This window comes from Tiliqua scincoides, chromosome 11, assembly GCF_035046505.1.
Source record: "Tiliqua scincoides isolate rTilSci1 chromosome 11, rTilSci1.hap2, whole genome shotgun sequence".
NCBI classification, from domain to species: domain Eukaryota; kingdom Metazoa; phylum Chordata; class Lepidosauria; order Squamata; family Scincidae; genus Tiliqua; species Tiliqua scincoides.
In genome coordinates, this window is record NC_089831.1 from 24,488,455 (window position 1) to 24,503,277 (window position 14,823).

General features: G+C 47.8%; 1 protein-coding gene across 1 annotated transcript in view; it reads right to left on the bottom strand.

Annotated features, from left to right (window-relative positions):
* Nucleotides 1–8,040: 8,040 nt before the first annotated feature.
* The window catches only part of POU2AF1 (POU class 2 homeobox associating factor 1), a 42,276-nt gene continuing 35,493 nt past the window's right edge, over nt 8,041–14,823 (bottom strand). The window contains exons 2-5 of the mRNA XM_066639715.1: nt 14,108–14,241; nt 13,630–13,672; nt 13,262–13,533; nt 8,041–8,340 (exon numbers count right to left, since the gene is read on the bottom strand). Coding sequence (XP_066495812.1) covers nt 8,041–8,340; nt 13,262–13,533; nt 13,630–13,672; nt 14,108–14,241 — 749 coding nt within the window. The remainder of the gene's footprint in view (nt 8,341–13,261; nt 13,534–13,629; nt 13,673–14,107; nt 14,242–14,823) is intronic.

Here is a 14,823-nt window from a genome sequence, read left to right on the forward strand (position 1 = left end):
GCAGTGACATCTCAACACAGCTCAGCTGATGATGGTCCTGGGAGAGCCCGAGGGCTGGATAAAGAGCTTCCAGGAGCCACTTATGTTTAACGCCCCTGGTCTAACCCTTTTTAGTTTTAAGACCACCTAAGTAGGTGAGCCTCCTTGCATCATGAAGCAATGCATCCCATAGATTAACTGTATGGCACCTCAAGCCAAACCTCCCGAGCGCATAGCAGGTTGTGTCACAGCTACATGGTGAGGGAGGTTGTCATGTTAAGTCAGGTTGAGCGTTCCAGTCCTGCAGCCAACCCCCAAGGCCTTCTTGGCCAGAGTCTACTAAAGTTATAACATGACTCAGGCAGGGGACTCCGCCATACCCTGATACCCCTGAGGGAGATCACATCGGCTCAGTGGGAAAGGCTGGGACTCTTCATCACCTCAGCCTGAATCTTGCATCATTTCAATAGCCAGGTGGTCTGCCTTGAATGCTTGAGCAGCAAGAGGAAAAGCCAGATGAAATATTTTAAATAAAATACATGTAACATTCCACAGTTCAGAGCATTTTGTTCTTGCCTTGGAGGGCATCTCCCAATCACTTTAAGCAACAACCAGTACCTGTTGTATTTAGGCAGAAGTTAAAGGGTTTTCAAACCATTGCACATATATTATCACAGCTATTTTCCGTCCAACGACCCTGTAAGGTAGGTCAAGATTAGACTTATACTAGAGATGAAGAGCTATGATTGAGCTCCAGTGGCTTCCCCAAGACCCACAGCAACCTGTGAAAGTTCCCAGCTGGGGGTCTGAGCCACATGCTAAGACCAGGAGTTGTGAGCTACAACCCAGCTTGAAATGACTGGCGTGTCTATGCTGTGAATTCTTCATCTTTTTGCAAATATGTCTCTGGAACATGGTAAAAATACAGACTGCAATTTTCAGCAGATAAGTTGACAACCAAGCAGCCTCTCCATGCTGTGGCTTCTCGTTGCCCCTTCCAAAAGCAACCCTTTTTTTCCCTGAGAATTTGGGAGCTGGAGTGTCACATTGGCATGTTAATGCACATTGGGCAGAACTATGAACATTCTCCCCTGCAGCCTTGCCAGTAAATCAGTGCCCTCTGCTGGTCATTTGTGGAACACCCCGGTCATTCATTACAGCAGAGCTATTTCCACTCTATATGAATCCATTGCGATCGAATAGCCAAAAATGGTGCTTTGTTTTTAAGTATTTAGTGTGCTTACTTTTTTGTATCTGTTTTATACTGATTGATAAAATACAGTATATTTTATATACTATAGCATCAAGGCAGTCTTTTCCTGGGAGTCACAGGATATGCATATACAGTACACCCATTTCAGCCAATTTTAACCTTATTTTAATCTCACAGCACAGTGACAAGGCACTGCAATTGTCCAGGCGCACCATCAATTTTTTGACAATTGTCAAGGAACACCGCACAGCTGGTGGGAGCTCACATCCCCCGATGGCCCTATTAATAATAAATGACCTTCGCCCAAACTTCCACGGGACACCTGTGGACCAATGTGGCACAACAATGTATCACAGCACACTGGTTGAAAATTGCAGCTCTAGAACAATAGCAATTATGGGCCAGATCAGAAGTGACCAGAAAGGTATTTGGGGTGGGAGGGGCAATTATACAATTGCAGGGGGACCGGGCAGCTTACTAAATGCAAAATGTGGTGATGTCACAACAAAGGCACTTCCTAGGAGATATTAAAAATGGGAGAGGGAAGCTAAGCATGCAATTAGTGTTTTCAGACTGGGGGGGGAACATCCTGGGTAGATTTTTTGGGGGGGGGGATTTGTGGGCAGGTGCTAGAAAAGCATGGATTATTCCCTGTCCGTCCCCACCTGTTTTTCTTAAATTGTAAAGCCTGGGTCAGGTCCAAGTAGAATTCAGACTTGTGGGGTCCATTGTAGTTTTTTCCTGAAGTTCACCACTCCCCCAACTGGAGCCTGGAACAAAATAATGGCGGGGGCGGGGCGGGGGGAGATGCAAAATGCCACTCTAGGTCACTAGTCTAGGCTTTTATTCCTACTCCATGCCCCTCCTTTCTGTATTTTGAAAGTACAGACAGCATGGCTGGAGATGGAGGATAGCTCCAGTGGTGGAGACAGACCCAGTGAGAATGATTACAGAAGGTGGACTGACCACTATTGGGCCACCATGGGCCTGTGGTCTCCCTGGAAAAGGCAGGGAAAGTCCTAGACGTGCATAGTTGTGTATACTCTGCAGTCATTCAACTGAACATATACATTTCCCCGTTATACGTGTTCATGAAAATAGGGTTTCTCTTCAGATTCTGGGGAGCGCTAGATAAGACAGGGGGCCCAGCTGCTTGCACAGAGCCCACAATTCCTACACTCAGAGGCACTTTCATAGTTCTGCTGAATGCAGATTCAATGCAGTGCAGTCCCTTCATATGCATACATTGTGATTTGTGAACATGCCTGGTTGAAGCCCCAGCAAAGAAATCGGATTGGAAGGTATGTGGAAACTCTGAAGCTCTCTGCAAAGAATCTGGATGAAATAAGAACCAGGTATTGTCGAACCGTTTCAAAAAAAAAAAATTATTCAAATTCTTTTACTGGAAGAAAGGGAAGGGAAAAATGGATTTTTCCTTGGGCGGATCAGGTGAATGTCCCAGAGTCTGCAGAGATAAATGGACCATTCTCTGGAGATGCTATCGACAGAGATGGAGCCCACAGAATTATCAGGCGATCATAGCAGATGGAACTTCTTTTATGGATGAGTTATTGCCGCATGCAGTGGCTCCAGAAAGATAAACAAAGAATTGTGGCGGAGGGCAGAGGGGAGAGACTGGGGCTATTGATTGAATGATGTTAAAAGAAGATAGATGGATTGCACCTATCGTTCCTGTGCATCAGGACTGTCTATGAAAAATCATGTTGGGGAATTAGGTTTGTTTTACACAAGAAGTGTTTTTTTTGGGGGGGGGGGGAGAAGAGATAAGATACACAATCACACAAGGAGATCTATTGCTCTGGTTTGTTTCTGAAAATTATAGCATTGTTTGCTACAAGGACAAATTATTTGCAACGTAGAGCACTCCAGACTGATTTTTAAACATCTATAAATGCCAATATTTATGGCATTAAGGTATGGATAATGACAGATTTCCTAGGATGAAAAACATGCACCTCGGTTTGTAGGGAAATATGAATGTACGTGTCCTCTGCTCTTCCTACGTGCACAAGCCATGCTCCCAGAATCGGGGGAAGTCATTACACGTGCATATGCCTTTTATGGAGTCCATGATTGCTTACGCTGACTGGTTGTAGCTCTCCAGGATTGTCAGCAAAGATCTGCTCCTTGATTGACTTCGGAACTTCCTGCATGCTACTCAGGGCTCTTCCCTTGACCTATGACTCACCCCCAAGTTAACTTCCCAAGTTTGCTGATTGCTATATGGCAGACTTCTTTGTAGAAGAAACCAATGGGCTATCTTTGTCAAACATTGGCAATTGAGAACTTAAGATTCTTAAGTTAAGAACATGGGGATTACCTTGCTAGGCAACTTGCCTAGTTTAGCATGCAGTTTCCAACCATTACCAGTCATGGCTCTGGACACTCTCCTTGTTGTTCAGTGTGAGCATCTGGAGTGCAGAGATAGAGTATCTCTGACCTTGGAGGTTTCTATTCTTCACTGTTAAGTCTAACAGCTACTCATAGACTTTTGAGTCATGAATGCATCTAGAAGAAGCTTTGTCCTTTAGAAGCACGAGAAGCAGTGAGATGTAGTGGTTTGAGTGCTGGACTACTCAGATTGCAATTCCCACTCCATCTCGAGGCCCACTGAGTGACCTGGGGTTACTCACCATCTTTCAGTCTGACCTACTTTGCAGAGTTGCCTTGAAAGAACCATGCATAACCTCACAGGAGGAAAGGGCAGAATAAAAAAAATTAATATAAAACAAGCCGTTCTGCTAGACCAGGGGTGTCCAAAGTTTTTGGCAGGAGGGCCACATCATCTCTCTGACACTGTTTCGGGGGCCAGGGGAAAAAAAGAATTAATTTACATTTAAAATTTGAATAAATTTACATAAGTTTACATAAAAGAATATATTAAAGATGAACTTATATGAATGAATGAAGGTCTTGCAATAGCTCAAGGCCTATAAAAGGCCTTGCACAAAGCAAGGCTGGCCTTTTCTTTGCTGCTGCTACCGCATCACAGATGTGAAACAGCAAGCAGTGGAGGGAGCCCTCATCCCACAGATCACGCAAGAGGTCAAACAGTTGCCCTCATGCAGAGAGCAGTTGCATCGGGCCAGTGTGGGCTCCAGCAAGTCTCCAGAGGGCCAGAGGCTCATTGAAGACTGGGGGCTCCCTGAGGGCCGCATTAAGAGTCCTCGAGGGCCGCAAGTGGCCCCAGGGCCAGGGTTTGGGCACCCCTGTGCTAGACAACAAGCTGCTCCGTCAGAAGCATCTAGAAGCTCATATGAAGCCAGCAGCCATACTCTATTGCTTACCGCCCACTTCTGGAATTCAGAGATAGAGTGTCTCTGTAGATGGAAGTTCCATTCAGCCACCTTTAAGCCTCCATTGAGAGATGGAGATCTCCATGCATTTTTAATTCTTTTTTAAAGCCTTCTAAGTGAGTGGCTCTATCAGTTCAACCACCCAGCCTCCATTTAGCAAGGTCATGGTGACTACTAGACAGAGTCCTGCAGTCTCCACCGTCAGCGGCCACCTGTTTTTCATCTCATCTTGCTCAAGTTTACGCCGCTGGGCGCCAGCAAAGCCATTTTTCAAAAGACAGGGATCTCGCCCAAAGGTGATATCTTTGTGTCTCTGGCAAAAAGCAGCGTCAGGCCATCCATTATTTCCAAAAGCCAGGTGCCTGCACCTTCTGTGGCTGCTTCTACTGAAACTCCGTGCCTTTATCACTTTCTCTGGTTCCGGAGTGATTCAGTAAATATTTGCATGCTCCAGATCCACATTAAAAGCTACCTGCTTTGATGAGAGGCAATGGCATTTACTGGGGGGCAGAGTGGGCAAGTCTGGCAAGTCTTGAGCAGAAGAGATCATCTGCAGTAAAGGGAAAGACCATCGCCCGCTCCAGTCTCAGAGAGAACCTTGCTTTCAGGTTTGACCCTGAAGTAGAGGGCCTGCATTGTCACTTAGTCTCAGAATATGGGTAAAGTCTTGCTGGATCAGACCCATCTTGACCAGGGTCCCCTTGCCCACAGGGGCCAATCAGATGCTTTAGAAAGCCAGCAAGCAGGGCATGAAGGCAACAGCCCTCTTCTTCAGCATGTGGCATTCAATGATATACTGCAACTGGAAATGGAGGCTCCATTAGTCACAGCCCTTGTGACTAATAACGATTGATGCCATGGGCTTGTCTACGTCCTTGAAGATAGTAGGTTCATCCCCCCCCCCATTCCATGGCCCTGATCCAAGTGTTATCCCCATTACTACTAGTTCTGAGAGAAAAAGGTCATGACTTGGAAGGAGATTTTGGTTTCTCCTCAATTAATGATGGTCCTGGGTAATGATTGTTAAAAATCATGTTCTGAGGCTATAGAACTAGACAAGACTGTTTCTGTCCAACATCTCAGGCCTGATGGATGAAGAATTGCTATGCAGAATCCCATAAAGACAGCCTATCCCCATCTCCCCCTGACAAAGAGATGATTGTCTCCAGTGGCTTTTGGCTTTTGAAGTCCTAGCCAAAAAGGGACACACACACACACACACACACACACACACACACATGTTCAAACGACAGGAAGCAGGTGAGCAGAGGGGAGAGCCTTAAACAGCTTTTTTACTGCTCTCGTTGACACTCCAGTCCTGCAAACAATGTTTGTCCCAAGATTTCTGTATTGCACAATGATAAAAGCTTTACAGTATATGAACCCTCGGAATGTCGATATTCTATCCAGAGATGGAGCGATGCCGTTTTCGAGATAATAACCCAGAGAAGTGATTCTCAAACCTTTCAGCACAAGGACCCACTTTTTAGAATGACCATCTGTCTGGGACCCACTGGAATTGATGTCATTAACCTGGAAGTGATGTCATGGCCAGAAGTGACATCAACCATTTAGGATTCAAAGCGAAGCAATGATCAGCCAGAGGTCCCATTACACAGCCCGCTCATGCTGTTATTTTGAACCGCTCGGAAGCCAAACATTCCAGCTTGGAAGTCAAAGCCGAATGCAGGCTTGGATCTTTCTTCAACCACACAGTCCTCCCCCCTTTCCAGGGTGCCATCTTCCCACCTATTCAGGGCAAAGCACCAGGCCTCTCTTTTACCAGGAGTCAGTCCTGCTCATTAGCTCTATACCCTGGATTTTCAGCTTCATATTTTCAATGCTAGCTGAACTAGGTGGTATGTGACCCACCTGAAATTGGCTCACGATCCACCTAGTGGGTCCCGACCCACAGTTGGGAACCACTGACCCAGAGCATACAGTGGAATAGTTTCCTTCCTTGCAAAGGGTACCCTTTAGAGCAGTAGATCAAGGCCGATTCTTGATCAAGCACCCCTTGGAGCAGCCATTTTCAACCACTGTGCTGTGGCACACTGGTGTGACATGAGTGATCCACAGGTGTGCCATAGGAATTTGGGAAAAGGTCATTTATTAGTAGGGCCAATGGGGGGTGTGAGACCCCCCCACTGGCAGCATGGTGTGTCTTGTCAATTATCTAAAACTTGATGGTGTGCCTTCACAATTTTAGTGACTTGTCAGTGTGCCATGAGTTGAAAAAGGTTGAAAATTGCTGCCTTAGAGCCTTGCCACCACTAACACAAGCATTTATCAAGGCTGTCACCATTTGCACTTTGGGAGTGTCATGTGGGTCAGGAGAGTGAAATATGTTCTTCCCAATCCCTTTGCTCTTGCAGGGTTGCACAGATATGACCCAAGACATGGTTGGAGTGGGGGTTATTGCAGCCCTGTGCTAGAGTAAACCCCTCCTAGCCTATACATCAGTTGCAATTATGTTAAGTCTTGTGGGTGTAATTTATTTACTTCTAGGGGTTGTAAGGAATGCCTTTTTCTTCTGTTTTGTCACAGAGCATATATGGGGACAGACACCACGGTTGGCGATAAGTTCCCAGGCATGCGGCAAAAGAGACATGCATCAGCTTCTCACATCGTATATGGACATCGTATATGGACCTGCAGTTTCCTACACAGAAACTACAACCCTGTGGAAATCCGTCATGGGGGAAAGAATACATACCAGAACCTGCATGCAAAGTGCTTTGACCCTTTGACAGGTTACACCAAAGCCAAATTTTTATTATTATTTTTCTCTTTTGAGCCTGAACTCAGCCTGCCTTTTCCTAATCTTAATTGATGTATCCCGATTAAATATTTACAAAGAACGTCAGGTTTCTTGATTCAGGCAATAAAAACAGTAGGTTTGTCCCACCTCAAAATGCTAAGAAGCTAAAACCACAACATGCTTTCAGAGATGAATGGGAACTCCAAGATGAGTGTTTTTTCTTTCAGGCAAGATGCATTGCTCTGGTTTGAGTGGGGTTTTGCAAGAAGCTGGGGGTGGGGTGGGTTGGGGGCGGTGACCAGTGACCGGCTGCAGAGAACCTAGACCTTGAATGCACTGAGCAAAAGGAATGTTGGCAGAAGCACTGAGTAAGTGATAGGTGAACTCTTGAGAAAACTGCATTTTAGAACATGCACAATGCAATCTAATGCATTTCTACTGAGAAGTAAGTCTCACTGAGTTCAATGGGACCTACCGCTGGGCAGGTTTGTATAGGATTGCAGGCTTCATGAGAAAGGTGAGTTTTTTCCTGTACAGCTAATAGGGACAAAGTGCAATACTCCTAGCATCTAGATTGGGAAACAAGACACGAGAAGCGAAGCGAAGACACCATGCCTCTGATTTCCCCCTTGTTGCAAGGCTCTGGAAAGAGGGTCAACACCTGGCCTGGAAGGTCCCACATATGAATGAGACTTGCATTCTCTTTAAACCACAATGACAGCTGAGAAATTTCATGGAGAACCAATGCCATTGCCAAATGGCTGATTTTTTTAAAGTCCTTCGACAGGGAGACTGTTGCTTAGATCATAAGTGGCGTTGTTTTCCTCTTGGAGGAGCAACTTCTCAATGCTCAGATTCGGGCCCATCTCCTTCCTGGCGTCTTCCAGCTCCTGCGGGATCGGTTCTGGAAGTGACACTGGGAGAGGGACAAATTGGGGTGCAGGGAGGGTTGCCGAGGCTGGTTGATACTGCAGGGAAGGGGCTGGCAGGGTGGAGATTGACTGAGTCCAAGGGAAGTAGCCCAGAGGCGCTTGTTGGTCCATGACATCCAGTGATGTGGTGGGTCTGGCCTGTGGGAGAAAAGATGCCCCCCATCAGTCTAGGAGTCTGCAAGCAGTACAGTGCAGTGGCCAGCTTTGCAGTGAGGGAGCTGGTCAAGTCACCTTCTTCCCCAGGGCCTCTAAGACAGGGCGACCAGATCCAATGGTGGACAGAGTGCCTATACCTTTAACTACTGTATAGAAAAGGGAATTTTGGCAGGCGCATCTCAACATGGAAGCTTGAAAAAGCTGCACCTGCCAAGATTCCCTCTTCTATACAATGGTTGGTCTGTGGAACTCCTTGCCACAGGATGTGGTGATGGCATCTGGCCTGGACGCCTTAGAAAGGGGATTGGACAAGTTTCTGGAGGAAAAATCCATTACGGGTTACAAGCCATGATGTGTATCTGCAACCTCCTGATTTTAGAAATGGGCTATGTCAGAATGCCAGATGCAAGGGAGGGCACCAGGATGAGGTCTCTTGTTATCTGGTGTGCTCCCTGGGGCATTTGGTGGGCCGCTGTGAGATACAGGAAGCTGGACTAGATGGGCCTATGGCCTGATCCAGTGGGGCTGTTCTTATGTTCTTAACTACAATTCCCAGGAAGCCTTGCAGGTCTCTTGTTATCTGGTGTGCTCCCTGGGGCATTTGGGGGCCCCTGTGAGATACAGGAAGCTGGACTAGATGGGCCTATGGCCTGATCCAGTGAGGCTGTTCTTATGTTCTTAGGTTAAACTGAAAGCCACTCTGTCCTCCATTGGATCTGGTCACTCTGCTCTAAGATGAATTTTTCAGGGGGTGCAACATTTCTTTAGGGGTGCAAATTTTCTTTTGGGCCCTTTCCTTCTCCATTAGATAACATTTTCTATGAATTATGAGATATAAAACTAGGTAGGCTTACAGCAAATGTGACCGCCCGGGAATACCGTGTGCTGTAGGCTTATACTATGATCTCGGAAGCTAAGCAAGGTCAGGCCTGGTTAGTACTTGAATGGGAGACCGCCTGGGAATACTGGGTGCTGTAGGCTTATACCATAGTCTTTGGAGACTGAAGGTTGCCAACCAACCAGAATGCCAGTCTTCACACAATATATGCAAACATTTTCAGAGATCCCTGGAAATTTCTGGCTCCCTCCTTTGGCTCATGGGTCCTCTTTCTGAACCTAGACCTGGGTACAATTGACTCCCTGCATCCCCCTCTCATGAGCCCTGCCTCTCAGGCCACATCCCACTAAGACTATTCAACAACAAAAAAACAACTTGCTTAATTTGAATGTTTACTTCTCCTGACGCTTATTTCTGTTTCCAAACCTATTGTATTTCATTTAGAGACGGTTGTTCCTGTCATCCTAAACTCTTGGAGTGGATTGCAGTCATTTAAAACCAAAGTATACAAATGGAAAAAATGGGATTTAAAAAAAAAATCCCAAAGAAATATAAAAGGCAGGCCACACTGCAGCATGTTTTACACACACTTAGCTGGCAGTAACTCCCATTGAACTCAATAGGGCTTACTTCTGAGTAGGAGTACATTGCTGGAGCACTGGCCTCTGTATGTTTACTCAGATGTAAGTCTGAATGTGTTCAATAGGTAGAGATTTTTCAATAGGTAGAGATTGGTAGAGAAGTTTAACCCCTGCTAACTGGTTAAGAGGCACTTTTTCAAGTGGGTGCTCCTCTTTTATTTAGCAGGGGGAGAGTAACTGGCCCGTCTCACCCCAGCAGTGTCTTTTCTAGTGGCTGTCTGCTGGTATTGCATCTTTTTAGATTGTGAGCCCTTTTGGGGCAGGGAGCCATTTAGTTATTTGATTTTTCTCTGTAAACCGCTTTGTGAACTTTTAGTTGAAAAGTGTACTTCTGTACTGCAGCGAGTCATGGACTCTTCGCTCACAACAGGAGAGGAAACTGAGCGCTTTCCACATGCGCTGCCTCCGACGCATCCTCGGCATCACCTGGCAGGACAAAGTTCCAAACAACACAGTCCTGGAACGTGCTGGAATCCCTAGCATGTATTCACTGCTGAAACAGAGACGCCTGCGTTGGCTTGGTCATGTCGTGAGAATGGATGATGGCCGGATCCCAAAGGATCTCCTCTATGGAGAACTCGTGCAAGGAAAGCGCCCTACAGGTAGACCACAGCTGCGATACAAGGACATCTGCAAGAGGGATCTGAAGGCCTTAGGGATGGACCTCAACAAGTGGGAAACCCTGGCCTCTGAGCGGCCCGCTTGGAGGCAGGCTGTGCAGCATGGCCTTTCCCAGTTTGAAGAGACACTTTGCCAACAGTCTGAGGCTAAGAGGCAAAGAAGGAAGGCCCATAGCCAGGGTGACAGACCAGGGACAGACTGCACTTGCTCCCGGTGTGGAAGGGATTGTCACTCCCGGATTGGCCTTTTCAGCCACACTAGACGCTGTGCCAGAACCACCTTTCAGAGCGCGATACCATAGTCTTTCGAGACTGAAGGTTGCCAAAACCACAGTTGAAAAGTGGTATATAAATACTGCTGTTATTGTTGTTGTTGTTTCCAATGAGTAAAATAGGATTGCAGACTACGTCTTAAAGAACACAATAGGCCTACTTCTGAGTAAGGGACACCATTTTCAAACACCTCTATCAATAGGACTAACTCCCAGGTGCATTTGCATAGAATTGTGGCTTTGCTGATGGTATCACAGCCCCTGCTGGATGCCTCAGTATCCTACTCCCTTCTCAGCTACACTTCTGTGCCAACAGTTAACTTGCATGTTTTAAAAACAATTTATATTTACTTCCTGCCTTCAGTTGTAAGATCTCCCAAGGTCTGGCAAATCACTGCTAGAACAATGTTATGGTTTTAACAACAGATCAACAATTCAGATAAAGCTATGAAACTATGGCTGCAATCCTAACCACACTTTCCTGAGAGTAAGCCCCATTGAACAAAACAGGACTTACTTCTGAGTAGACCGGGTTGGGACTGTGCCCAAAAACACTTAACCAGGATCAGGAAACAGCCAAATCCACAAGGCGAGCCTGGGTGATCTATGACTAGAGGAAGCCTGGCAGTGGCATAGCCAGAGGGGATGCAAAGCAGTAAGTTTTGCAGGGAGGCTCACCATGGCATGCAAGGGGCCCCTTCCCCTCACCTTCAGAGCCATTCTGGGCAGGGGGAGGGAAACGGAGGCATTGCACCCCCCCCCCCACGGCTTTGTGGGGATCTGCATGGTGGGAAGCACCCCGATGGCCAACAAGCGATGACTTACGGCGGTCCAACTGCAGCCGCCGATGACCGCTGTAAATGTACTGGACTCAAACAGACTGGGAAGGAAGTTGAGCCATTCTGTCCAGGCTCTCCCTTCTGTTATGCAAATCCAATATTTGATATCGTGGATCGGGTGACAGAACAATGAAATTTATGGCCCCCTTCAGTTACACAGCCGCTTACCTGTTCTGAATCGGAGCTGGGGGACCCATTGTCTGGCCTCTGCTCTTCTCTCTTTCCTTTCTTCTGGACTCTGAACAATGATCTCCTAAGTAAGCTTCCCCCCCACCCCTCGCCATCTCTCTCATGTCAGAAGGCTAAATTCAGGCTGCTCTTCAACTGGAGTTAAAATGAACGTCCCTCCCAAAAATGGTTCTCTGGGAACTTTTAGACTCTGATTGCTGATTCTATCCCCTGCCATGCTGAAGCACGCAGGCATGTGGGGGGTGGGTTCCAAACAGCGGTGTGGTGTTGCTAATGGGGGGGCAGAGGGGTGGGCCACCCCAGGTACCACCTTGGAGCATCACATGCTTCAGAGGTTCCACCTGAGGCAGCAGCCTTCTCCTTCAAGCACAGTGCTGCGCTTGAACATTTGCCAGAAGCCGGAAGTTGGCTGGGAAGATAGCTGCAGGCACATCGGGAAGCGGCCACTGCCCACCTCCAAACTCAGAAATGATGTCATGGTGCACCGCCCCAGGTGACGCTGCCCTCGGCTGTGCTGCCGGGTCAGGAGGCCTGTGAGAGGTAAGGGGAAATACAACTCTGTATAGGCTCCCTGATGGCCTATGGGTTCCTCGGACCTAAGTCAGCTGTATCGGGCAGTGATTTTCGACCTTTTTCATCTCACAGCACACTGGCACTAAAATGGTCGAGGCGCACCATCAGTTTTTTGACCCTTGACAAGACACGCTGTGCACTGCCAACGGGCAGCTCACATCCCCCAATGGCCCTAAAAAGAAATGACCCTCGCCCAAATTCCTGCGGCACACCTGGGAACCATCCACGGCCCACCAGTGTGCCGCAGCACAGTGGTTGAAAATGGCTGGTGTAGGGGCAGGGAGCCAGAAGGTGTGAGGAAGCAGTAGGGAAGGATGGCAGCTTGGTATCCACTCCTAGACAGATCTCACATTGACCTTGGAAAGCCTAAGAGGACAGCAGTCTCTCACCAAAGATGAACAAAGAAGAGACACATACCTTTGTGGGATCGAGGGTTTAGACTGACCAGAACACTGATGCACCCGAGATGGTCAGTCTCACATTTTTTAATGCTCCAGGACAAGGGAGGTCCATCTGACTTCTAAGGGGGTTAAATCCTTGGCTCCTGACCTCCCCCTCTGAGACTAACCCTGACACCTGGCTCAGAAAATCCACTTCCACTTATAAAAAATGCAATCATTAACTGAAGCAAGGATCATTTGCTGTCCTTTCATAGCACCTCAAAACTGGCAGACTAGGATCACCACCTCACTTTGTAGTAGAGGCTGCCCAGGTGCTGTACAGTTACGTCTCTCCCCTGAGTTAAAAACATTCACTCCTGACCCAATCCCCACTAGAGAAAGGACCAAGTGTGTGTGAAGCCCTTTGAGACGTAAATGCAAGGCCATCATAGCAACGAAGAGCTGTGGGCTTCAAGGCCCACAAAGAGCTAACTTCATAGCATGCAGAGAGCATTAGTAATTAACTACTGGGTAGACACAGCTTGACTCACCGCAAAGTTTGTGATCAGAGGCTGGGAGGCATAAGTCAGCACCGAGGACGTTCCAACCAGTGTATAACTGGGGCACACTGGCTGCACGTACATGTCTGCTGTGTAAGGACAGCTGACAGCCTCGTGTGACACGTAATCTGGGTAGGTGGCCCACTGGGCCAAAGGCTGCAGAGAGGCTGGAGAAGGCTGGGCTAGCCACCCGGAGTAGAGAGACCCTTCGTCGGTGACCGGTAAGGAAGGAGCGATGAAGTCTGTATCCGTGCAGACTGGCCCTAGGAGTGAAGAGAAGACATTCAGGCTCAAAGGGGTCCAGAAATCAAGCCCGTGAATCAAGACGTGGAAAAAAGTTTTTTTTCTGAAGGCCTTACCAGTGGGTGAATAGGATGGGAGTGGCTGGTGGGGGAAAAACACCTATAGGAAAATCAGAGTTTGACATCAGTTATTCAAGCAAGAAATAAATGCCCGAGAAACTATTACTCAGAGGCAGAGTCGGAAACTCCATGCAGTCACACACAAACCGTGACCACCTTTGAGCCCAAGCACATGAACTGGCCTGAACAAATGCTCCTGTTCGAGGAATCAGGGGAGACACCCCCACCGGCATTTCTGGGGCACACGGCCTCCTCTCCTCACAGCTGCGCATGTCATGCGCAATGGATCCCGACTGAAATGCACAAGTCTGGTTTTTGCCAGGTGACATTTGTGACAAGCTCCCTTTCGCCTCCACGGAGGCTGCCATCTAGAAGCCTTGAGCTGGCCAGGGGGGCATCGCTGACAGGGTGGAAACCGTATGAATCAACCCCAGAGGCATTTGCCCACAAGTTGTGGTTTGGTTATTCCTCCTACCGTGGTGGTTGTCGCCGAAGCCACGTTTGCATTCTGAAGGCTTCCCCGCTTTCTCTTCAGAAGCTCCTTCACCGGCTCTTTGACGCGGACTCCTTGGTAGGGGCGCAGTGGGGGCGGCTGCTCGGGCGTTGAAGCTACGAAAAGAATTTGAGGGTTTGTGCTTCAAACACTGTGCATTTGGGTTGTTAAATCAGCAGTGAAAACAATAAAATCTGAAAACAGACGGTCCAAGTTGCCTTTCCAAATCACAACATGCGCTTCTGTGTGGCTGTGCTGGTAGAATCATAGGGTGACCCCACTGAAGAGCTGGTGCACATGTCTGAACATGAAACAAGGCCTGGAGCTCTTAATCTTTTGATGATTACGGACCCCTTCCCCAAATGAATTGCCCCATGTGTCCCCAAGACCAGGGACGTGCAGTGCAGGGGAGGTAGGTGAGGCAGAACCGTGCCGTCGTAGTCCTTGGAAAAGAACTGCAGCTGCCTCACCCTCTTACACCTCAAAAGGCTCTCCTTACACCTGATAAAGTGAGTGTAAGGAAAGCCTCCTTGGGTGTAAGAAGAACCTGCTCTGGTGTAAGCAGGTGGGGCAGCTGTGGTTCTTTTCCATGGATGACAGGGCAGTTGTGCCTGACCAGGCACCCCCACACCACATGTCCCTGCCCAAGACCCCCTTTGCCAGACTGTCGAAATCACCGTCATCATCAGTCCTATTAG